Below are 27,331 nucleotides of genomic sequence, written 5' to 3' on the forward strand. Positions count from 1 at the left end.
AAAAGAGACAGCTTTGCATTCTCTTCATTTTCTCCCTCCCTGACACAAAGTTACCTGCATACCACCACAGTTGCTCACAGCTTTTATTTTGAGATTCAGGATTAATGAGTATCAGACGGGTAGCCATGTTAGTCTGAATCTGTAAAAAGCAACGGAGGGTCCTGTGGCACCTTTAAGACTAACAGAAGTATTGGAGCATAAGCTTTCGTGGGTGAATGCCCACTTCATCAGACGCAAGACTAAGGATTAATGAGGTTATCGTAATCTCACACACCATCACTGGTATTACGTAATAAGCACCATCAATGTGCTTGGTATTAAAGAAACAGAGGAAAATGCTGCAAAAAAATGCTGTCTTTCTTGCAGCATCTATCAATATAGCAAGTGAGTTGAAATACAGGATATCAGGCCTAACATCCAGTAACTTTCAAGATCTGCATTGTGTGTCAGATCCAGCAGTGCACACACACAGTACTCTTGCATTTGTGCATACAGTTATGCACATCTATAAATGTTTGAAAAGAAGGCCCATAAACCAGTGTTTGAAGGGTCAATTGTGAAGCAACAAAAGGTTTTTGGTTTTGTAAGTGACCTATATTTGATGAATTGTCACTGATATACTTTGTAGAAGTTTTAAGGAGATTATGAAGGAAGAAAGGGAGATCACAATACCTTTATCCCGTTGCTCAGCATCATTGTTTGCCTTCTTCTGTCCATGCCTCTGATTCTGTATCTCCTCTGCTGCCTCATCCTGCCTCTTTCTATTCCTGCTCCCTGGTCTCTCTTTCCTTTCCTATGTAATACTCTCCTCACTCTGTCCCACTTCACTGATACTATATAAGGCTCTTCTACTCCAATTTCAGGAATTTCCAATTCATAACACATGCCTATTCTCATAGTGTAACACTGACAGACCCGGGTCGTCAGGAGGCGGGATCGAACCTGGGAATTCTGAAGCTTACTGTATGAGCCTCTACTGCAAGAGCTAAAAGCCACATGGCTCTTCGCTAAGGTTGTAGCTGACTCATTAATCTCTGGTCTAGGTGCCACTAGAGGGGGACACAACACCACACCAAGTAAGCACTGGTTACATACTTCACCTAGCTGAGGAAACGTGTCCTGAGCCAGGGCTGCGCAGAGGATTCAGGGGGTCTGGGGCAAAGCAATTTTGGGGGCCCCTTCCATAAAAAAAAGTTGCAATACTACAGTAACATGTATTTGGAAATGTAAAAAATAACCAGTGAAATACATTCAAAAATTAATTTTTAATAATTTGAAAATACACAAAATACATTATTTAAAAACCCATTTAATGCTTTAATGGTATATATACATTTGCAATTACATAATGGGCTGTTGCTGGGTGATGGTTGGTGCCACTGGGCTGTCACTGCCTGGGGGTGGTGCTACTGTTGCCCAGGGCTGGGTGGGGAGCTGGGCTCTGGGTCGGGGGGTGCCCAGCTCAGAAGGGCTGGGCTAGGAGTTGGGGGTCACGGCTCTGGGGTCGGGGGGTGCCCGGCTCAGAGGGGCTGGGCTTGGAGCTAGGGGTCAGCGCTGTGGGGGGTTGGGGTCGTGCCCGGTTCAGAGGGGCTGGGCTCGGAGCTGGGGCTCGGGGGGTGCCTGGCTCAGAGGGCCTTACCATGCCGCTTACTCCCTCTCCCAGAGCCTCAGCGAGCCGCATCCAGGAGCTCCTGCCGCTCAGCCCGCCGGAGCTCGCAGCCCCGTCCCCTCACCACACGGCTCCGAGCAGGAGGACCTCAGACCCCGCCTGAGCCATGCCACTGCTGCGCTGTCCAGGGCTGCTCCTGGACGCGGGGTGCTGAGGCGCCGGGGGATGGAGGAAGGCGAAGGCGGGGAGACGCCTCCGATGTTCTCATGGGGGCACCTGTGGGGCCCGGGGCAAATTGCCCCACTTGCCTCCCCCCCCCCCTCCCCGGGCGGCCCTGTCCTGAGCTCCAGAGACTTCCCAGTTAATATCATGGACAAGCCCCCACTTGTAACACCAACAGACCCTGGTCATCAATGGTTCGGATCAAACCTGGAACCTCCAGAGTTAAATGCATGAGCCTTTACTGCATGAGCTAAAAGCCTCATAGCTCTGAGCTAAGGCTGTAGCAGACTCATTAATCTCTAGATGGTCTAGGTGCCATTGGAGGGGGACAGAGTGCCACACCAGGCAGGCAGGGGTTACAAAAGCATATTTACATTTACAAGCCATTGTTTTTTGGGAGTGACAGGAGAACGAACCACATCATTGAAAGCAAAACACCACGAGCAAGAGGAAAACAGGAGATATTAAGGCTGGAGATGCCTGACATGAGGAGGTAACATTACTCACAGGTCAAAAGTTAAAATGCTTATGCAGTCATAGGAAGAGTCCAAAAAACCACGAGAGCAATCTCCTGATGGAAGTTTGAAGCATTTGAACAGCGGTGTGAACAGAGCAAAAATGGCAGGCTCCCCATCCTTTCTTTCAGCACCCCAACCCCTGTGCTGCTTCGACAAAGCTGCTTTCCCCTGCCCTCCTCTAACTGCCTCACAGCTGCCTAAGCAGCAACTCTGCTCATTGGGGATTTACCTTTCAAACAGAGAAATCTAAAGTAAAGTAATATAATTATTATGCAATGCCCTTTCTCTGACTCTTTTTGGATTGTCTGTAGAGCTGGACAGAGAACGGTAATTCTGTTTTGCAGAGGATTTTGATATTTTGAAATGTGGATTCGTTCTGATTCAGAACAAAAACCAAAAATTTCTGAATCCTCTGTGAAAGAAAAAGGAGCCCCCACTCTGGGACAGTCTGCCTGGCAGGCTGCCTTGTAACCATAGACCCTGGAAACCCTGGGGCAACAGGTTATCTAGGAGCTATGAGTCAGGGCTTAGGGTTAGAATTACTCATGGAGCTAGGGCTTTAAGAAAAAACACCAATATCACAAGATGCATGATAACATCACAAGAGCTGGCAACACAGCATTTAGCAAACAGGCTGAAGCTACTTAGGGTATGTCTACACTGCACAGTAAACCAAGGCTCAGACTCAAGCTTAAGCCTAATCCCCCACACTGTCCACACACAAAGCCAGATCCCATCCCTACCACTCCAATCCCTTCACACCACTCCAAACCACCAAGAGTTAGTGAGGGTGAAGAAATGCTGGAAGGAAGGAGAAAGAAGATGCTTTTTAGGGAACTTTTAAAGATTTTTAAGAGGTAGTTATAATCCCCACCCCTCCCGGCCACACACACAACAAAGGCTTATGCAGTAGAGAGTTTGATTTAACAGGTGTGGGAATATGAAAAATAGTATCAATTTTCTTTAAACTCTCTGAAAGATTTGTTAAGTATTTTCCCTGCTAAGTATGTTGTATATACAGAATACATCTTGGCATGGTATAATGGTTTTTATCAGCACTCATCTGAGATGACTTATATTATTCCCTCATGGCTTTGCCACACGAGTAGCATGGTTACCTCAAATACATACTGATAAAACCTTTTTTACCCAGCACCATGTATTCTCCATACGTACAAAACACACACACACTTTATTTTCATTTTATATATAAATGCAACATTCATCACTTGTAATCAAGTATTGCTAAAATATATAAGCAGCATTTAGTTAATGAGACCGTGTGACGCACAAAAGGAAAATGAACTAAATGATCTGAACTGATTCTATTTTCACAATCACTTATCAAGAACTTTTGACATACCAAAGAAAATAATCTGAAATTAACAGACAATACATTAATAATGCAGCATCTCTATGGCCAAAACATCACACACTTAAAACTCTTCCTTAATCAGAGAATTTCATTTACATTTTTCCAAATTAATTTTTTTAATACTTCCCATCTCCTGATAGTAACTAAAACATTACCTGATGATATTTCTTCAGAATGTTGTGCATTTCTGCTACATCTTCACTTGTTATAGTTTTGATGATATATCTTTTGTCATATGAGGTGTGAAAACGGGCACCACTTCGTGCTTGAGAATCATTGGCAAGTGGAGCACTTCTCGTCAAGGAATTCTGCCACATTAATTAAAAAAGGGAAAACATGTCAGAAAAAAATACAGTGTAGTTGAAATGCATGCAGTACATTCAAATTTGTTTTCTATTCTCTTACAAAACATTTGCACCTTGCTCAATTCTACCAAAATGCCAATCGTCTGCTAGCTTGGCTGACTGGTCATTTACTTCACAAAATATTTTGCAAAGAGAAAAACACCAGCGTCCACCAATGTTTAAATGATATTTCTGAAGTAAATTTACATTGATTTCATACTCTATTTTAAAAACAGTTAGTTTTTGGAAGAAAATTAAATGGTGAATAAAACAGTTGGAATATAATAGTATACCACAATTGCACATACAAAACAAATCAGTTGGAGCACTGTCATATTAATATTAATTAATGACTGAGACAGTGTAATCTAGCACACAAAGCATGAGATGAGAGTTAGAATTCCTTGGTTCTAATCCCAACTCTACCACTGATTCAACGTGCGGCCTTGGGCAAGTTACATGTGGTCTCTGTTTCCTCTTCTGTAAAATGAGGGTACCTCCCTCCCTCCCTCCAAGGGGAGTTCAGAGGATTAGTTAATTTTGTATAATGCTTTGAAGTTACAAAGTGCGACAGGATTAGCAGGTGTTATTAGACTGATACTTATGTGACCTCAAGCTACAATAGGGTAAAGAATTCTCTTGCATTTTAGGGAAAACCAATGAGCAGTCAGGTCAGCATTACTTTTACCATTAGGACTGGCAAAATGAAAATTATATAGTAAAATTCAACAAATACAGTGTACCATTGGCTGAAAATAACTTTAGATATAAATGTTTATACTGGTTGGAATATACCAGGCACAGTACCTAACAATTTTTACAAGTTACATAAATAAAATAATAAATAATAATAATAATGAAATTACAATATGTAACAAGAACATACAATACCACTTCTACACCCTATTTAAATCTCCACAAAATTAGACTTTACTCCAAAAAGACTAATCAAGTTAAGTATGAGTTCTTGGAATATATTCAGAGACTGTACCACTTCTGGGTTCATAGAACCTGCAGTCCAGTCCCCACTTTGCTTATCATTAGCTACAATTGAAAGAAATCTAACCCCTACCTCTCTGCACATAATGCCATTTTACTCAAACAAATGCTGCTACAAACAAAACAACCCCCATTCCCTTTAAATATATGATGAATTCTTACAATATATTGGTTCTCTGGAAAAAAGCTATTTGCATAGAAAATTGTATTAAAACTTTGTATACAATATACATTTATGCAACTTTCAACTGCAAATCCTTAAATGGTGATAGTCCCAGCAAATATCTTGTTGTAGTACTCTTAAAACAGGCAGAATAATTACAGTAGCAACACAGTACTTTAATCTTTCAATATAGCACATTGTTGAAAGAGTCAGAGATAGATGTAGGATCACACTGCAAGAATGAGAACATTTTTAGAAAGTTATTATAATCACGTTCATTCCACATGAACAAGGGGCCAAAATCACAAAGGTTTATTTTAAAAGAATCATCTTCTATTTGGCATGGAGGTCCCTTTAGTGGGGCAATTATCTCTGCTTCTTTCTTCATTAAATACACAATACACTGTGTGCCAGAAAACACACATCAATGGCTCAATTCAGCAAAATACAACCACTGGTAGAAATATAATGGCTGTTTATGCCAGACCTATTGTTGAGGCTGTACACAGTAATGGCAATGTAAATGAAAGATATTTCTTGTTCTAATTTACTGCAGAAACCACCAAAAAGGAACAAACTTTCCAATCTTATTGAAACACTGAGGAATATGTACTGTACATTTTAGTGAAACTGTGATTTATATATCAGTGTGTTTGAGCACTGCATGGATCCAAATCTGCTCTTAGGAGAAACACATACAAGTCCCTTGGACTTTGGAGCCATGCATATTCTGCATGACTCCAGAGGCAGTATTTGGCTCCCAAGTTAGAAGTGCTCAGTGAAGATGCCATTTGTTAGCCAGGTTATGTAACTTGTAATGAGGCATGGGAATGATGATGGTGCTGATTCAGGACAGCACCTGAGCACATACTTAACTTTAAGAAGGTGCATAAATCCCATTGACTTCAATGGGCCTTTAAACACACACTTACATTCTATCCTGAACTGAGGAGGCTTTCCTGAATCAGGGTCTAAATACTAAAAAAAAAAAGGTTTTCCACAAGGTTTCTTTATTCGGTCCAGTAAGGACCGGCAAAAACAGGGAGATACCAAATATAAATGTAATGCTCAACTGGAATGAAAGTACTTATAACAGAGTGTGGGAGAAAAATTGAAAAACTTTGCTGGGTTCTGTGGTTTTTTTTTTTTTTTCCATTTAAAATAAATAGGCAGACATGGTTAGCTGGGGTTATCCTGACAACTGTGATGAAACAACTGCATGGTGATCCCTTTCCACTGTCTTCTTCATACAGATATAGGATGTTGATGATACACTAGGGCATTGAATGTCCCTTTCCTCTCCTGTGATCCAAAAAGACCTTTGAGGCAACCACTGATGGCCCAATTCCCTCTCTGCAGGGGGAAGGATCTCGAAGACCCACTTCCCCAAGTGGAGATTCCTCAGAACAGGCAGGATAGGCTTTGCACACCATGTTCTGAGTCATGATTTTAAATAGAATGGAAGCCTGCAAGTTTATGTATTGCTGCGGCTCATCCATTTTCAGATGTTCCATCCTCTGCACTTCCCTCCCCGTTCCTCGCTCCACACTGGAAAGATGACCAAAGGAATGTTCTCCGTTCTGCCATTGGGGTGTTATTTTTTGTTTACAATTGTGGTCTATATTTGTGAGACACTGGACCAACCACCTTAACGCTGCATTTGATGCTGAGCATTCCATTCATTTTATAATTAGAAATTCTTAATACAACTCTACTCCTCCCCCAAAATGCTGCAGTGTATCAGTTTTGTTTCCAGAGCTCTTCTGTAATGGGTTAAAATGTAGCTTTTAAAATATTATATATTTTATATATAAAAAAATAGAAGCTCAACAGCAGTCAGCTTCATTACCACCTCCAGAAAAATGTTAGGACTTAAAAATTTCAAACAAATATTTAATATAATAAATTATTTCTTAGAAAAGTAAATTACAGGTTATTGCATGTACAGTAGTCACATGAACTCATGCTCAGTTATTAGGATATAATTCAGTTAGCAACAACAGGAGTTACTGGGCAATTAATTACAACTGTTCCCAGAAGAAAAAGGTGTCTTATTCTCTGGTAACTATACAAATAAAACTAGGTTATTTGTCAGTAACTGCAGTTCTCTGAATATATTACTCCTGAAGAACCCTAACCTTGAATTTGTGAGCCATGTGGCACAAATCTTGAAAACAATTAACTGAGGAGCAGGACATGAGTTGTTGCACATTCATATTTTTTATGAAGAACTGCAAAGAGGTATGGTCCACACCACCACTACTGAAACGGGGAAGAGGAAAGGTGGATGTGTGAAGGCAGATTCTGAAATTTTCAGTTCCTACTAAGTAATCTACAGCATCATTTTCCATCACAATCTTTGGAGATTAAGGGCCAGATTCAGATTACTTTCCTACACTGAGGGGCACTTATTACAGCACAGTCACATTAAAGGGAGAAGGGTCTACTTGCAAAGAAAGGTACTACTTCAACACTTGAGTAAGGATATCAGAATTTGTCTCCACATACAAAACGTAGAAGGTTCTTCATTACTGAATTTTTTTGCCAGTGTTCCTGAAACTTGGTTGTTTTTGTAGCTGCTTTTATATAAAGAAAGAGACATTACGTGTACCAGGAAAAAAAAAAAGTGAGAGAGAGGGGAATCAGTAATAAAAGTTTGTGGCCCATGTTGACGCCAAAACCTTCACAAAATATTTTGAACAGGGATTTTCAAGCCTAATCAAAGTACCGGTAAGTTTTTTGTTGTTGATTAATTTCAGCCCATGAAGATAGCTCCTAAGATGGCCTCTTTTCCCCAATCAAAGTGCTTGAGAGGGAAATCTTGTGTGAAACTCACATATTTAGCTGGTCTTCATTTGTTGAAAATAAATAAGGACACTTACAATTTCCATAAACATTTGCTCGCTTAGACTCTGATCCTGCCACTGGATTGATGCAGAAAGACCCTTGTGCACCATGTAGGTCCCTTTGTGAAACTGGGGCCTTCCTTTTCAGGAAACAGTTGGCTCTGTAAATGTGAACTGCAGATTTTGCTCATTTCCCTTATTTTTTTCCAGCCACAAAGGCATTACACAATTATATCTTCACATATTTTCTTCCCCTTTCTGTTTTTTTTAAAACCGATGTCTTCACAAGAAGACATCACAATTAATTAGGGTTAAATGAACACTAAATAAAGGGAGAAGCCAGAGGAAGATGAAAGGGCCTTTAAAGTAAAACGTCTTCATTGGATTGTGGAAAAAAATTATATATGCCAAATTTCTCAATGTACAGAATATTAATAGTTATCCCCCCCCCCTTTACTCCAGTTACTATTCTAATTCCTTTGCACAACTCAACAGGATTCTGCAAAGCTCATAGCCAATAAGTGTGAAAACTATCCTCTGATCCCCAGTCAAAACTCACATTCTAATGAATTAGAAAGTTTGATATGAATGAAAAAAACCTCTCCAACCCAAAACAGACAAAGTGAGAGGATGCTTTGTTTAGGAGTTTTTTAAAAACTCAGTTGAGATTTAACTATTGCTCACTGGCTTTCAAACTGGGTTCAATGTCCACTGGTGGTCTGCAGGCCTCTGGAGAGTTGCCTGGGTCAAATGGTGCTGGGTCTCCCTGTTTCCAGCTGCTGAAATGCATTAAGACAGCTAAAAACACATTAAATACTATCTTGGTATTAACTTTCTATGCAAGAAACTGCTGTAGTTGCCACTGGTATGCTATGTAATTGCAAAGGGGAGAGGATATGGCCCACACAATTGTGAAGGGAAGGGGATGAGATCCAGGAATTAATTCTCTCTCAAGATATGGGATACACTATGAAAATGAATCCTTGCTAGAGCTAGTTGTGAGGAGCAAAGCCACCCTTTGGGAGCCACATCCTGTAGTTACTAGGCCCTGGTCTACACTACAGTTAGGTCAATGTAAGGCAGCTTATGTAGACCTAACTATGTCAGTATACACTTTACAGCCTTGCTCCCGCTGATGTAAGTGCTTTACTACACCGACATAACTCCACCTCTATGAGAGGCGTAGGGCTTATGTTGGTGTAGTTAGGATGACGCAGTGTCCATGCAGAGCCGTGAAATTGACAAGAAAGTCCTCCCTGCCCCCAGCTGGGCTACTGCCCGCTGCCCCTGGCTTCCCGCTCCCAGCCAGGCTGCTGCCCAGGCTCTCCACTTGACTGCCCCCGGGGTCCCGGCTCCCCACTCCCAGCCGGGCTGCTGCCCAGGCTCCCTGCTTTCAGCCGGACTGTGCCTGCATGGCTCCCCGCTGGGAGCCCAGCTGCACTGAGGCTCACGCTCTCTGCTGAGAATGGGGGCAGCTGGCTCACTCCCAACAGGGAGAGGAGAGGTGAGAGCCCGTGTGGCTGGCATGCTCCCAGTGGGGAGGCAAGAGCCTGGGTGGCTGCCCTGCTCCTGTTGGGGAACAGAGAGCTCAGAGCTGGGGGGCAGCCCTGATCCCAGCAGAGAGCCAGGAGCATGGGGGGCAGCTGTGCTCCCAGTGAGGTACAGTGAGTGAGGAAACCAGGCAGAGCCAAGCTCCTAGCTGGGAGTCACATGGAACTGAGAGCCTAGGGTCTCATACCCCCCACCCCCCACCCCACCAGACCTCTTAAGTTGGTGGAAGCATTCCTGGTGAGGATGTGCACTACCAATAGAAGGAGGGCAATGTGGACATGAACCACTGCAGTAATTATTGCGGTGGCTGTAAGTCAGCCTAACACAGGTTGCCTAAGCTTGTAGTGTAGACAAGCTCTAGGTAAGACACGTTTTGATCACAAATGTAGTTTGAAATAATGGCAGACACTGAAGAATACAATTCCCCTTAAGCCTTAGAAGAAGGGCTGCAAGTAATTTAGTAAAGGGTATTATTTAGTTCTAATACTACTAGCAAGTTGTTTATTATGATTTTTCTTTGTATTTGCATTAGGAGATCATTCAAGCACATTAATTTGTTTTTCAGTTTATGGAAAGTTCTATCTTTGTATTGTGCCAATTATATTTGCTTGGAAAAGACTACCACTTTCTGGTAGTTCCAAGGTAGTATTGCGTTTTCTACTGGTGGATGTTTGCAGACAATTTAATGTCACTGTTCCTGTCAAGCAGAAACACAAAGGATTCGCTAAGGGAAAACTTCCACACAGCATATGAAGTTTCTCATTTCCCAACTATACTAGCTACATTTATCACCCAGTTACAAATTTTCAAAACTAGACTAGACTAAGGAAATCATCTGCAAACACTTGGAAGGTGGTAAGGTGATAGGGAACAGCCAGCATGGATTTGTGAAGAACAAATCATGTCAAACCAATCTGATAGCTTTCTTTGATAGGATAACAAGCCTTGTGGATAAGGGTGAAGCGGTGGATGTGGTATACCTAGACTTTAGTAAGGCATTTGATACGGTCTCGCATGATATTCTTATCGATAAACTAGGCAAATACAAATTAGATGGGGCTACTATAAGGTGGGTGCATAACTGTCTGGATAATCGTACTCAGAGAGTTGTTATTAATGGTTCCCAATCCTGCTGGAAAGGTGTAACGAGTGGGGTACCACAGGGGTCTGTTTTGGGACCGGCTCTGTTCAATATCTTCATCAACGACTTAGATATTGGCATAGAAAGTACGCTTATTAAGTTTGCGGATGATACCAAACTGGGAGGGATTGCAACTACTTTGGAGGACAGGGTCATAATTCAAAATGATCTGGACAAATTGGAGAAATGGTCTGAGGTAAACAGGATGAAGTTTAACAAAGACAAATGCAAAGTGCTCCACTTAGGAAGGAAAAATCAATTTCACACATACAGAATGGGAAAAGACTGTCTAGGAAGGAGTACGGCAGAAAGGGATCTAGGGGTTATAGTGGACCACAAGCTAAATATGAGTCAACAGTGTGATGCTGTTGCAAAAAAAGCAAACATGATTCTGGGATGCATTAACAGGTGTGTTGTGAGCAAGACACGAGAAGTCATTCTTCCGCTCTACTCTGCTCTGGTTAGGCCTCAGCTGGAGTATTGTGTCCAGTTCTGGGCGCCGCATTTTAAAAAAGATGTGGAGAAACTGGAAAGGGTCCAAAGAAGAGCAACAAGAATGATTAAAGGTCTTGAGAACATGACCTATGAAGGAAGGCTGAAAGAATTGGGTTTGTTTAGTTTGGAAAAGAGAAGACTGAGAGGGGACATGATAGCAGTTTTCAGGTATACAAAAGGGTGTCATGAGGAGGAGGGAGAGAACTTGTTCACCTTAGCCTCTAAGGATAGAACCAGAAACAATGGGTTTAAACTGCAGCAAGGGAGGTCTAGATTGGACATTAGGAAAAAGTTCCTAACTGTCAGGGTGGTTAAACACTGGAACAAATTGCCTAGGGAGGTTGTGGAATCTCCGTCTCTGGAGATATTTAAGAGTAGGTTAGATAAATGTCTATTAGGGATGGTCTAGGCAGTATTTGGTCCTGCCATGCGGGCAGGGGACTGGACTCGATGACCTCTCGAGGTCCCTTCCAGTCCTATAATCTATGAAAACGTGTAGCCCTATTGCCTGGACATCAGAGCAATCATCTTTAAATAAAGGGAGGAAAACTTGTCCAAACGTGCCAACATTTGTAAATGATAGATAGGGCACACAAACTTCAATGAAATATATTAGACTAGAAAAGTTATAGGGAGCCACAGAGTGGAAACACAACAGCTATTTTGCTAAAAATTAAACAAGTTTTAAAAATAAGAAACCTTCCCACCTAGAGGCAGTTAGCATACATGCTTTCCCTGATTCTTGGTTTAATAACAGACACCATCAACCAAAAACCTTTGTGCCCTAGCATTTCCAATTTATACTAAAGATATGTAGCATGTGTATTGTAGATGCAGAAAGAAGAGACTGTTGGGTAGGAAAGGGAAGTAAAGAATAGTTTAAATGGGGCAATTGGCATTTTTGTGTTTCGCGTGAGTTTCACACAGGTCCTTGCCAATTTTCATTAAGTAATTGTACATAATGGACAAGGGGATCCTGACAGTAGCTGGGGTCTGGTACAGTAACTGATGAACTAACAGCTGGTAAGAGACGATCCAGAAATGAAAATAACAGTAAAATAATGTGGCATTCAGTGCACAGCATATGTCACAGTGTGCGCGCAATTTTTTGGACTTTTCCTCTTTAACCTCAGGAGATAAGTCTAGACTAGGATAAACATTTTTTAAAAAAAACATTACAAATATTTTTAAAAGTACCATCTTATTTTAATGTAGATGTACCCAAAGAAGTGCATAAGTTACAGTGATTAACAGGCAGACTGAAAAATACTGTCGCATTCCCTGAACTGTGTTGCTCTTTAGCAGTCAGCTTAAAAACAGACCTAATTCATAGATCTGTTTTTCTGAGATAAAATGTATCACACTGCTTTCTGTGATAGAAAGTGGTAGAACAACAGTGTTGTAGCTAGACTTTGGTGGCAACATTAAGTGAAAGTGAGCAAACAGGACAATAAGAAACTGAATATGCATCAATATACATAAAAATAACTGGATTTGACCTCCTTAAAGAAAGCAGCATAGGGCTCTTCAGCACTTCTAGAGCTAGCTGCTATCATTGCCAGAGCCTTGTACATATAGGCACTAGCCCACCCCTAATTGGCATAACTCCTCCTGTACACGGGATTTTATAAATGGATTGTCAGTCTTTTCTTATTTCCTTCCCAATCTCAAATGTAACTCAGATAAAAGGAGCTCCCAGACACAAAGTAGCTTTAACAAAAAACAAAAAACAAAAAACAAAAAAAAAAAAAAAGAGAAAAAGAATAGTGGAGGGGAAGGAACAGATAGAAAGGGATGAGCAATGGAAGTGCCAGACAGTTTGCACCCCTTCTCAGAACTGCTCAGACTCTAATTTTTTTTCTTGTTTAGAGAAAGAGAAGGGAAAGAAACCAAACCAGTTACTCTTTAGAAATGTATAGACTGGAAAGGGGAGGGGCGATGAAGGATTTATCCTTCACATGTATTTAAGAGTGGCCCTATAAAGCAGCTGTATTCTGCCCTTGGAAGGGGATAGATTAAATGTTTTAATAGCCCTTTCATGTCTTTCACTATGAACCAACAGCACACTCCTATTATGCAGCTACTGTACACAGTGGCATGTTTACATAACAGTGAAGCATTAGTCATACTAACCACAAACAAGTCATTTTATTAATTCTGTTGTCAGTAAGAGCAATACTGACATGTAGTCTCCAAAGAGCATTACAGAACAAGAAAAGATCACATGAGGTCACACAACCCTGTCCCCTTTAGGTTTATCCCAACCTTCTCTATTTTATCACCATGTGCCTCAATCCCCTCTCTCGTGATTAAAATATCTGTCAACCTCATGTATACTATTCTACTTAATAGCTTTGCTTAGCAACTTATTCCATGTATATTATTCTGAATGAAATAGTTCTGCTTGAATTCCCTGTCCACTTTTAATTTGTGAATTTTTAAGCCTGTGCGTACTGGGTTTTGATCTCAGGAGAGTGAACAGTTTTCTACTTAGTAAATGTGAATACTTATGGAGGTCACCTTAAGAATAAGCTGAACTTCTGTACAGTAATTAAACAAATAAAGACATATTTAGTATGACAAGCTTGAAGAGGCTTCTAATAAAATCTTTTCATTTATGCACAGTCCCCAGAATAGTTTCCTTGTGAAGAATCCTGGTTGAAATGTCACATTGCCTCTACACAGGTCAATAAAAAGATCACCTACATATGCACTGAGTAACAGGCAACAGATTTCATTTAAGGTCATGAAATTAATCTGACCTTCAACATCTAACGGTTACAATCACAGCCAATGTGTCTCATACCACAGAACTACTTGATAGTAAAATAAATGAGTTCATTAATTCTACAGTATTAAAAATAGCCTGCTGAAAGCCACACTGATTTTTGTTAGTAATTCATTCCCTAAAGCGTTCTTGATACAGATCAACTTTATCTGCACAACTACATTACATATATTTGTTTCACCTGCACTGCAATAGGCAGTGGAAGCGCTTTAGTAAATGAAAGGTCATTCCATTCTACTGTAGCTTAGAGTCCAGTGAAATAATTTATACTTTTTCATTTTATTTTTGGGGAATTTCTTATTTAATTTTATTAACTCTCACCATCTTGGGATGGGGGATGGGAGAAGGTGGATTGGGTTCTGCCCCAAAGGGGCAGGACGACCCACAAGGGGGGGCTGGAGATGGAACACACCCTGCACTCATCCCACAGAAGCAGCTCCCACGGCTCCTGTCCTGTGGGCCAGCTCTCTGCTCCAGTTATTGCCCGGGTTTGGCCCAGACACCCTCTCCCACCACGTGCTAGGTGCTGTACAAACAAAGAACAAAAAGACAGGCCCTGCCCAAAAGCGCTTACAATCTAAGTATAAGACAAAAGATGGCTACAGAGACAGGGGAGTACAAGGAAACAATGAGACAATATTGTCTAAATATACACATGATTGGAAAGGGGAACAGCACATAAAGGAGAGTGAACAATGTGATTGCAGCAAATGCCATGCAAGTTCCAAAATTGTGCACACCTCGTGTCCTAGTGCCCCCAGAGTGGGGGACCTCCCCTGCATAGTTTTAGGTCCAGAGAGGTGCACCGGGACTGAAGCCCATTTTAAACTGTTACCAACAGGTCCTGCATTTGGGGCCTGATTCAAAGTCCAGTGAAGTCCATTGGTGTCTCTCTTTGGACTTCAGTGAGTTTTTCCATAGAGTTTAAGGCCAAAAGGGACCATTATACAGTCCCACCAACAGCAATTCCGGGCCCCAGGGCAAAACAGTCAATGGGCTACCACACCCGCGTGGATGCAGTCCGCCGGACATTTGGGAGGTGTTGCGCCTGCGCTGGCTGGTGCCCAGCAAGCTGCTGGGCGCCCTCTTCCGACACGGCCAGGGTTTCTACATGCCTGCCTGGTAGGGTTGCCAACTATCTAACTGCGCAAACCCAAAGACCCTTGCCCTGCCCTTCTCTGAGGCCCTGCCCCCTGCTTACTCCACCCTCTCTCCCTCTGTCGCTTGCTCTCCCCTACCCTCAGTTACTTTCATCAGGCTGGGGCAGGGGGTTGGGGTTCGGGAAGGGGTGTGGGCTCTGGGAGGATGTTTGGGTGCAGGAGAGGGTGCGGGCTCAGGGAGGGAGTTGGGGTGCAGGCTCTAGGCTGGGGCGCAGGAGGCGGTCAGTGCTTACCTCAGGCGTCTCCCGAAAGCGACTGGCACATCCCTCTGGCAGAGGCTCCTAGGCGGGAGGCCCAAAGGGGTCTCCGCACGCCGCTGTGCGCAGGCACCGCCCCTGCAGCTTCCATTTGCTGCAGTGCACTTCCCAGCCAATAGGAGCTGCGGAATCAGCGCCCAGGGCCAGGGCAGTGTGCGGAGACCCTCTGCTCCCCCCAGAGGCTGTAGGGCTGTTCTGGCTGCGGCGTGGAGTGAGGGCAGGCAGGAAGCTTGCCTTAGCTCTGCTGCGCTGGTGGCGGCAGCGGCAGCCGGGCCCTTTTAAATCGCCCGGGCCCCTGGGCAATTACCCACTTTACCCCTCCACCGGCGGGCCTGCCATTAGATCATCTTGTCTGATCCCCTTTATATAACAGGCCATTAAAATTTCACCCAGTTACTCCTGTATGGAACCAAATAACTTGTATTTGGCTAAGGTGTAGCTTCCAGAAAGACATCCAGTCCTGATTTGATGAGATGGAAAATCCACCACTTCTCTCGGTAGTTTGTTCCAATGCTTAAATCACTCTCACTATTAAACAACTGTGCCTAATTTCTAATCTGAATTTGTCTAACTTCAGTTTCCAGCACTGGTTTTCATTAGGATTTTCTCCACTTGTTTAAGGAGCCCTTTAGTGCCAGGTATTTTCTCCCCGTGAAGGTAACTATCATTAAGTCACCTCTCAATCTTCTTTCTTAAACTAAACAGATTGAGCTCTTTAAGACTCTCAATTTAAGACATTTTCTCCAGGCTTCAAATCATTTTTCTGCATCATTTCCAGTTTTTCAACATCTTCTCTAAAATTTGGATACCAGAATTATAAGCAGTATTCCACTTTCGGTATCACCAATGCCATATATAGAGTTGAAATCACCTCCATACTCCTACTTACTACTCCCCTATTTACATATCCAAGGAATGTAATATCTCTTTTTGTCACAGCATCACACTAGCGGCTAACGTTGAGTTGTTTGTCCATTATGACACCTAAATCCTTCTCAGAGATACTGCTTTCCAGGATATCATCTCCCATTCTGTACATACGGCCTGCTTTCTTTGTTTCTAGATATGTACTTTTGCATTTGGCTGTATTAAAACACATTTTGCTTGAATGGGCCAATATTACTAAGTGATCCAAATCACTCTGTATGACAGCCTTGTCCTCAATAGTTATCATTCTGCCAATCTTTATCTTATTCACAAATTTTATCAGCAGTGATTTTATATTTTCTTTCAGATCATTAATGAAAATATTGAACAGCATCAGGCCTAATACCGATCCCTGGAGAACCTGACTACGAACACTCTCATTCAATGATGATTCCTCATTGACTAATACTTTTTGAGATTTGTCAGTTCTCAAGCGCATTTAATACACTCTATTGTATAGTGCTAAATTTTTAATCAGGATGTCATGTGGTACTGTCAAATGTCTTACAAAAGTCTAAGTATATTACATCTATGGAGTTACTTTTATCAAATTTATTATCTCATCAAGAATGAAATTAGGGTTGTTTGACAAGATCAACTTTCCATCAAACCATATTGACTGGCATTAATTATATTCTTATCCTTTAATTCTTTATCAATTGAAGCCAGTACCAACTTTTACATTATTTTGCCCAGGATGGCAACACTATTTTGGCATTATTTTGCCTTCTTAAAATGGTTTTGAATTGGGCCCTAAAAGCACAGATGCACTACAACACATAGTTCTTGAAAACCCTATTAAATATAGCAACAAGCAGGTCTCTGAAACACCCATTTTACCTTTTGCAGCTTTAATTCTCTATTCCTATATTTTACATTAGCAAGGCTTTCAAATACAGCAGGAGCCACAAGAGTTAGTCAAATAGAAGCAGCAGCTTAATTTAATCAATAAAGTTAATATACTAATGTTAATTATCCTAATTCCAGATAATAAAGAAGGAAGTCACCTTCAGCCCCCAACTAAAACCTCTCCAGCGCATCATCAGAGATCTACAACCTATCCTGAAAGATGATCCTTTACTCTCACAGATCTTGGGAGACAGACCTGTCCTCGCTTACAGACAACCCCCCAACCTAAAGCAAATACTCACCAGCAACCACACATCACTGAACAAAACCACTAACCCAGGAACCTATCCTTGTAACAAACCCCGATGCCAACTCTGTCCACATATCTATTCAAGTGACATCATCATAGGACCTAATCACATCAGCCATACCATCAGGGGCTCGTTCACCTGCACATCTACCAATGTGATATATGCCATCATGTGCCAGCAATGCCCCTCTGCCATGTACATTGGCCAAACCGGACAGTCTCTACGCAAAAGAATTAATGGACACAAATCTGACATCAGGAATCAAAATACTCAAAAACCAGTGGGAGAACACTTTAACCTGTCTGGTCATTCAGTGACAGACCTGCGGGTGGCTATATTACAACAGAAAAACTTCAAAAACAGACTCCAAAGAGAGACTGCAGAGCTAGAATTGATATGCAAACTAGACACAATCAACTCCGGTTTGAATAAGGACTGGGAATGGCTGAGCCATTACAAACGTTGACTCTATCTCCCCTTGTAAGTACTCTCACACTTCTTATCACACTGTCTGTACTCGGCTAGCTTGATTATCACTTCAAAAGTTTTTTTTCTCTTAATTAATTGGCCTCTCAGAGTTGGTAAGACAACTCCCACCTGTTTATGCTCTCTGTATGTGTGTATATATATCTCCTCATTATATGTTCCATTCTATATGCATCCGAAGAAGTGGGCTGTAGTCCACGAAAGCTTATGCTCTAATAAATTTGTTAGTCTCTAAGGTGCCACAAGTACTCCTGTTCTTCTTTTTGCGGATACAGACTAACACGGCTGTTACTCTGAAAGAAGGAAGTAACTCTTCAACACCTCAAAAAAAAGTTTTGGTTCTGTTGCCTACACTGAACAATTTTAATGCCACATGAGTTAGATATTTCTTTGGATTCATTTGTTCAGAATAAAGTTATTCTTCTTGTGGGGAAGAAAAACTGACCCCTATTCCCTTCCCCACAAAAGGATAGGAGAGCTGAGGTTTACTCTACACTAGAAAGTTACATTTATAACTGGCAAAATGCTACCTTAAGTTTTTTTTTAATGGAACTGCCAGTACAGCTCTTCCTTCGCTTTTCACTACCCCTAAAGTTCACAGTGAGAATGTTTAACTCCACAGTGGGAGGTCTAGGATTAGCCATAGACTCAAAAAAAGTGAGGCGATTTAAAGGTCAATTTAATTAGCTCATTCTAATCTTTAATCTTTTATACATCTCATGTAAATGTCATTGTTTAATAATTGCTACTTCTGTAATAATCTCAACACTTTAAACATTTAAGCTACATTCTGGATACAGTACAAATACTTTATTAAGTTCTTTATAAAAAAAGTCAAAAATTATCACAGAAAAGCAGCTTTTTACAAAGAGAAAAGGTTGCAAAATTATAGTTTGTTGTGATGAAACAGATTTTAAAAAAAGTAAGAATCTTTCAAACAGAATTGACTGAATGGCACTGTACTCACTAGGATCTAAATCTTTCACTTTCAAGGGAATTTCACATGAGGTCTGGCTAGAAGTAAATGTACTAAGAAATGCTAGTCTATAGTTGAATCTCATTCAAGCACACACAATGCTAAAATGAATAAACAGGAGAACTAACTTTACAAGATATTCTGTGACATGCAGCTATGTATCTGAAATAAAAATCAAGGCACAAGAGTTTGTATATTGTTTTTGGAGTCCATATGGGTCAGCTTTGCTCAAGCAATATAACTGCAGCAGTATGTAGCAGGAGCAATTATCCACTGTTGTACTAAAAACATGACAACTAAAACTGAAGCTCATTGTGTCAGCCTAGTGATTTAATAGCTGTATAGTTCATGGCCATGAGAAGAATCAGGCAAGGGTTCTGAGCTCAGTCCTTTGTTCCCTATCAGACAGCACCGGGAATGATGCAGGATCAGTGTGTGCAATACTGGCCCCATTTAAGTCAATAGGAGTTTTGCCAGAATTTTACCCAATGTGTTTGTCTTATAAGTAAACTTCCTATCTCTTTTGACAGATGTCTTCAACACTGATTGCCTATGAAGGCGACAAAATGAAGCTCACTGTAATGGCGAGAGAAGGATGGAAATGAAGGAGGAAAATGGGAGAAAGTTCTGTGATTTAGAGGACAGCACTGACAAATTACACTATTAGCTGTATGTTAGATAATTCAGAAGTGGAATTCCTTTTCACTTCAGCGAGGCTCAGAGGGGACTGAGCTGGTGAAAGAGCAGGTCTATTATGCATGAGCTAGGAACAGTGACTAAATATTCTAATCATCTGTTGCAGCTTGTATTGGAGACTGAGCACCGAAAGCCATCATAGAGAGCTCTCGAGCAAAGATGCAGACTGCCTGCTTGCTTGCTTCTGCTCCAGATCTTGTTTTGCTGTGAAGCCTAGACTCTGGCTTCTTACCCCAGTTCATCTCTGACTCCACTATTTGTCTCTTGTCTGCATCCTGGTACCTGACCCTGACTTCCTGGTATCCTGACCTGGCTCGACCCTGATCCCACTATGCGTCTCCTGACCGCAATTTGGTAATCAAGTGATACACAAAGGCCCTGACAACTAGATTTATCAAGTGCCATCTTACTTCACTTTACGCTCTGTAGTTATTGTTCTCATCCTGGTATTAGTGAAATAAGGATGAAGACTGAGGGCAAAGGAGAAGATGGTGACAAGCTCAACCCCTATCTTCCTCCAAAATAACACTAATATCGCTGGACTGCCAGATCCACTGATGATGTGGGGAACGCAGCACCACCACTCAGGCTTGGTCTACACTAACCCCCCAAATCGAACTAAGGTACGCAACTTCAGCTACATGAATAACGTAGCTGAAGTTCGAAGTACCTTAGTTCGATCTTACCTCGGTCCACACGCGGCAGGCAGGCTCCCCCGTCGACTCCGCGGTACTCCTCTCGTCTAGCTGGAGTACCGCAGTCGACGGCGAGCACTTCCGGGTTCGACTTATCGCGTCCAGACAAGACGCGATAAGTCAAACCCAGAAGTTCGATTGCCAGCCGCCGAACTAGCGGCTGGGTATAGACGTACCCTCAGAGATTAAACACTGTACTGAAGTCCAGAGTTGAGTACTTCCTATTCTACTGCAGGAGGCTCGTGGAGTCCAGCCGCACTGCCTCAGAGGGAACTGACGATGAGGACAGTACTTGAACTGACGGTTGCAAAGGGGACAAGAGAAGAAAAACAGGAGAATCCATTTGTGGGGCTGGTGGAGGGAAAGAAGAAGTGAAAGCCAATTATCAAGGTTCAGAGAAAGTCACATTCCTTTATTTCTCATATTTCTCCATTATCCAGAGCAGGTAGGAATAAGTACTTCAGATGCTCCCTTTCAGAGATATGGCAGCACCAGCTGAAATTAAAGCACTATTTAAGCTTCCAAATCGGGGAAAAAAATCAGCCACAGAAACGTAAATTGTAATCTGAAGTAGCAGGAGGCAGTGTTAGTCAAAAAGGGGAGGAGCAGGGCATAATTATATTTATACATTTAAAGGTATGTTGAAAAATTCTAACAAAATATATCTCAATAGTTATCTTAACAACTGAGCCAAAAGGCTACACAGTAATTACATACCAACATAACATATACGCAGCACATTATCAACAGATAAAAAGATGAGAAACCTATTGATGTATTTTCTGACAAAAGATTCAAGTTTCTTATCCTAGGGTAGACGACTTCATTCATCATAAGAGCTCCACATATTCATTATGCTTTTTTTTTTTTGACAATTTCATCTAATATTTCATATTGTTTTTTCCCCAAAAGTTAAAGTAGTATCAATCTGACAAGTTCACTCACACAGTGAGAAGGGTATCAAAACTGTGTTACCAACAATCCATGCTACAGTAACTCCTGGCTTAATGTTGTAGTTATGTTCCGGAAAAATGCTACTTTAAGCGAAACGATGTTAAGTGAATCCAATTTCCCCATAAGAATTAATGTAAATGGGGGGAGTAGGTTCCAGGGAAATTTTTTTTGCCAGACAAAAAACTATATATACACATGTATATACATACATATACACACACGCACATATATACACATAGTATAAGTTTTAAACAAAATTTAATACTGTAAACAGCAATGATGATTGTGAAGCTTGGTTGAGGTGGTGGAGTCAGAGGGTGGGATATTTCCCAGGGAATGCCTTACTGCTAAATGATGAACTAGCACTCAAGAGTTAGCACATTGTTGTTAATGTAGCCTCACACTACAAGGCAGCAGGAATGTAGGGAGGGGAGACATCATGGCAGAGAGAGAAAGACACACACCATGTGTGTGTGAGAGAGAGAAAGAGAGAGAGAGAGATGCATTGCCCCTTTAAGTACGCTGACCCCACTCTAAGTACATTGCCTTTTTAAGTAGATCTGCAAGTTGAGACAGCAGCTGCTGCCAGCAAGCTCCCTCCCTCCTGAGCCCTGTCATTTCCCCTCCTCCCCCCGCTCTATGGAAGTGGGGTAAGCGGGGGGCAGGAGCAAGGGGGAGGGGGACACCCTGACATTAGCACCCCCTCCCTCTTGCACCACAAGCAGGAAACTCCCGGGAGCAGCTCCAAGGCAGAGGGCAGGAGGAGCACAAGGCAGTGGCGGGGAGGGACAGCTGAACTGCCAGGCAATTGATAGCCTGCTGGGCGGCTGCTGCACAGGGAACTTAAGGGAGCAGGGAGCTGATGGGGGGCTGCCAGTCCACCCTGGTTTCAAGCCCCCACCAGCTAGCTCCAACCAGCTGCTCTTTCTGCAAGCAGTGGACAAAGCAGGCGGCTGCCAAACGTTATAAGGGAGCATTGCGCAACTTTAAACGTGCATGTTCTCACTTAAAGCCGTCCCGGCTAACATTGTTACGTTGCTAATCAATTAGAGGAGTTACTGTACAAAGTATGACTATGCAGAATGCAATTCCTAGAAACTTTCTCTGATACCTTAATTTGGATAAGTAATTCAAAAGACATATCTGAAGCAGCATTAAAGTCCTCACTTTCAGTATCTCCCCTAACTGATGTGAGAATGTGCTCCAGAACACTTGGACTTTTCTACATTCCCATAACAAATCCCAGATTCTATTTTACACTTCATATACTTAATCATCAAAACTAACATGTATTTTGGGTAGCCTTGCTGGGATGACTTAAATTGATGAGAACTAGTCTCAGTCTTGCACTGATGTATGATTTTGTTCATACAGAATTATCACTCCTGTATTGCACTGAGTACTACATTTAGGTTTTCCTCCCATTTAGTTTTAGTTCTCTCTAGCCCTTTGTTTATAATAAATTAATAACTTTTTAAAAACTAGAATCATCAGTAGCTATGGAACTATGGGTTAAAATTTTGGCTCATCAGAAAACCTGGAATTCATCTCTTCCATATTAAAATGTCTAAGTTGGAGAAGCCTGTGAAAAATATCTAGGGACATGACAGCTGGCTTTGGTTGCCTCAAGAAAAAGAGGACTGTTATATACATCCTGAACTGTCATAATTCCAAGATCATCCCACTGCTAGAAATAACTGTCTTCAGGACTTACACACATGTGGATTATGAACCAGGATCCACAGGGGAGAGACTCCCTGAGACTTTAAGACTTTAAATTCAGATAGCCTGGGTTGTGTGAACAGCACTGTATTTTATGAGGCCTCTATTCTTCCTTAGGGATCAGATCAAAAGATATGTCTCGGTGCCTATGGGTTAATCAGTTCACAAACTATTTTATGAAGTGGAGAATTCTTTCCTTATGAATAAATTCTATCTATCCTCTGGACAAATCATCAAGGATATCTGCAGAAGATTCTGAAAACAAAGATATTTGGGAAGAACATTCATTTTAATTACACGGATATGTCTGATTAATGAAAGAGGTAAGTGGGACAATTTGTCTATATTAGTCCTATCTTGCTCTGTAATGGGGATGACATTGTTCAAAGTTAATTGGGATTCCTTTCTTGTGAACCATATTCCAAGTATTTAAATTTATCTACAGTAAATTACTCATTATCTGTTCCATAATCCTTTCTCTCAATGAAAATACTAGACTTCCCCCAATTTATTCTCAGACCTGAATACAGGGCACTCATTATAAGCAACAATGCTCATTGGAGCACTTTTCTGAATATGAAGCATAAAGCAGAAAATCTGCAAAAAGATATTACATCCCTTTCTTTACCAAGTTGGAATTCCCCTCTCAGTGGGACATTTCACATTAAGTAAGCCCAGGAACAGAAGGGGTGAAACAGAACGACCCCGGAGTGTAGCCTTAAGAGAGAAAATGCCTCTAATACTAATGAACTAGTAGATGCTTGCTTTTGCTCCATTGTATAATTTCTTCAGCTAGTGAACAGGACCACACCAGTAAGATGAAACAGGCTTTTCAAATTTTCAGCCCTGGACAAATCCTGATAGGTCATAGTGGATTATTCCTGAAAGAAGTCTCTTAACCCACCAGGATTTTAGCTACTATTGGAAGCCATTATTTAGAAGGGAAAATGGGTGATAGAATGACAAGGTGGAGATCTCTCTTAGGTTTAAATACAAATTATATGGAACCCCTTAGGAAGTGAACCTTTCTCAAAGGCTTCACAATATGTTTCAGAAAGTGGAAGTGTCAGTTTGTGTTTTAAAAACAATTGAATCATGTCAGCTCAGGCCCGAGGCTTTTTCTCCTTCCATTGGGAATATGGTATCCCTGAACTCACTTTCTGAGGCTGGCTAATGCCTCTTATTGCCTAATTAATTAGGTGGGGACAATTTAATCAGTAAAAATATATTTGAATTCCTAGCACTGTAATTGTTCAAGCTCACAGATCACTATAATAAACAATAATATTGCATACATCTTGGCGGGATCTACGGTCAGCTTTTTAAATGTGAAGTATTAGCTTAGCTACATTATCTCTATTTATGAAACACTTTGGCCAGGACTAAACTTTATTTCTATATTCATATACCTTCTACCTCAAGATCCTTCCAAATGCTTCAGGTTAATATGAGATTTAATTCTGTCCTGGTTTTACAGAATTCTCTCATACTTGGCATTGACCCAATTTAGATTTAAAGTACAAAGCAGCTTCCACAAATATTTTTAAGTGTTGAAAACTCAATAGTGATTCTCCTACAGAAAAAACTTAAATACCTCCTAGCATATGCCCCTGGTAAAAATCTCCTAAGTAGTTTGCTTGTGTGAAGATTTCACTATGCTTCTTTACTGATGTAAGGAAATTCACCTTCTTTAAAGAAGTTGTTCCCCAAACTTTTCTGAAGTGGGATACATTTAGATTACCATCATTTATCATTTGTTTAGCACCGATTAAGTGTTCAGCTCTGGATAGTACAATAAAAACTCTGCCCTGAAAAACCTAGGATCTAAAAATCTCAATCTAAAATTATTTGAAAGAATTCTAGAGTATACTTGACAGAATATTGGAACTATTCACCCTGTACATTTCCTTTTGGATTATCTTAAGCAATTTATGTGCTGGAGAGAAAAAATAATCTATATTCTCTTATAGTGGGATTTTATATTAGGACACAACAGACGCCAGATACCCACGACAGTAAGCTCTGAGGGGCAGGTACAGTCTCTTTATCATCTGTCTGCAGAGTGAGTAGCACAATGGGTAGTCCATGACTGGTGCTCTAAGGTGCAAATAATACAAAAATAAGGATAAGTAAGTAAGCCAATCTCCTCTGCATTCAATTTGAGGGCATTACTTTTCTTTGAAGTTTTCGTTATTGTGTCTTATACAATTAAAATCTCCACTGTACAAATGATGATTCCGAAGAGTGGCTAATGTGAAAAAGATTTTCTATATAAAATCACAATTCAACACATAAATGCCAGCAAAGTCTTTTCTCAATACAAATGTCATAGGTTATAACCCTCAAACATCTACTATCAATTCTAGTTTGTTTTCACACACTGCAAGCAATACAGTAACTTCTCACGAAGAGAGAGACCTACAGGCTCCATCCAAGATTGTTTGAAGGAGGAAGTCTCATGGTCAAATAGATGCGTTTCTCAGAGGACAATAACCTTCTCTTGTTTAGTATATTTTTTTAACTCATCAGGGTTGAAGCATTAAAATGAGCACATCCTGGTTTTACTGCGACAGGCCCAGTGTTACTTATGATGTCCTGATGTCCCGGGAACTTCCTGCAGCACACCTGAAATGTCCTGGGCGTTTATTTTATCAAAAATACTATAACTGCCAAGTGTTTGTTCAAGATGTACGGTTATATTGAGTAAGCCCTTCTCTGTGTTTACCAGGAACAAACAATCCAGTGGAATGAATGTTCAGTGTGATAAACTATGTTTGGAGCGGAGTGGAAAAAAAAAAACTTGAGTAAGTGTATATATACCATTAAAGCTCTTCTTTTGATCAAAGTGAATGTTAATGACACTTGTTCAGCATTTCACTATAAATGCATTCAGAACCCTTAGAGAGAAGTTGGGCCAACAAAAGATATTACCTCACCCACCTTGTCTCTCAAATATCCTGGGACTGACACGGCTACAACAACACTGCATACATTCAGAACACTAAGTAAAAGGAAAAAAGTCTTCCATTTCAAGTAATATGTTTGTCAGAAGGTGGCATACTGACACCAGCTACATTTTTTAAAAAGCCTTTTGTACAACTATTTTGCAACTCTAAAAAATGTTCCACAAAAGCATTCTGTTTTTTTTATTTTGAAAATATGGTCATTTTACATCTTGTTAAATCTTTTGTTATCATTACATACATATTGCTATGATAACTTTGTCACCTTGAATATCCAGATTTTACCTTAATTTTCCAAAGCATTTCAAACATTAGCCTATGCCATTTATTAAACTGTAACAACCATCCCACCTCTCTTTTTCCCTGGAGCACCAACCTCTCTCCGTCTCTGCTGAAGAGCAAGGGTGAAAAAAAAAACAAACCCAAATTCTCCAAAACCTTAATTAAAAGGGGTTATATCTTCCCAAATGGAACCTGCATTAAGATGTCCTCTATCTACTCTCCTGTGATAGAAATGTCACACTTAGGAGTGGAATTTGCTGTTTTGGTCTCAGAAGTTTATTAGTTAGTGACTTGGGACTTAATGATCATGATGGTCAATTTACTTCCTCTCTCATTAGTTTTCCATTAAGAATGATAGCTCATAACTCTGCATAACCATATAATAATAAATATGCAAAAAACTTACTTGTGAAGCATTTAGGGTTGCCACATACACAGTATACATGACAAAAAGCCATAAGATCAAAGAAATAAAAAATTCACACAGCTAACAGTACATACCTTCTTCTCCTCCATCCACTGGCACAAACCCTTAACAATACCACTAAACTACTGCATACCACAACCTCAGTCTGACCTCCTGCACACATGCCTTTAACAAACTATCCCTCCCAACACTATGAGTTGTGGATGTTTGGTGTAGTAGTGTGTTGTATTAGGAGGGGGTAGTTTGGTCAAGGGGGGTGATAAAAAGCTGGCATCCCAAGAGGGCAGAGTTAAGGCTGCAGTGCATAGTATATGGTGCATGAGAGTTATGGTAATGTTAAGGTGTGTGAATTTTCTCAGGTGGGAGGGACAAAGGATGGTGTTTCTAAGTAATATAAAGCTTGCTTGGGATTTGTGAAAACACCTTCCCCTTCAATATCAATTGGCAATTGGCAAAAGCATGGCAAACATATCCTCTCTTATAATCTACTTCCACTAGGGTTTTCCAATTATTATTCTTTTAAAACTTCCACATAGAAGTCAGAGGTTATGGGGCACAGTGGAAAAGCCATGTGG

General features: G+C 41.0%; 1 protein-coding gene across 3 annotated transcripts in view; it reads right to left on the bottom strand.

The window, feature by feature from the left end:
• PIP4K2A (phosphatidylinositol-5-phosphate 4-kinase type 2 alpha) overlaps positions 1 to 27,331 on the bottom strand; it is a 203,966-nt gene that overhangs the window by 71,632 nt on the left and 105,003 nt on the right. For all 3 annotated transcript variants that reach the window (XM_054020678.1, XM_054020680.1, XM_054020679.1), the window contains exon 4: positions 3,880 to 4,032. In XM_054020678.1, coding sequence (XP_053876653.1) covers positions 3,880 to 4,032 — 153 coding nt within the window. The remainder of the gene's footprint in view (positions 1 to 3,879; positions 4,033 to 27,331) is intronic.

The sequence above is a fragment of the Malaclemys terrapin genome, chromosome 2 (genome assembly GCF_027887155.1).
Source record: "Malaclemys terrapin pileata isolate rMalTer1 chromosome 2, rMalTer1.hap1, whole genome shotgun sequence".
Classification (NCBI taxonomy): Eukaryota; Metazoa; Chordata; order Testudines; family Emydidae; genus Malaclemys; species Malaclemys terrapin.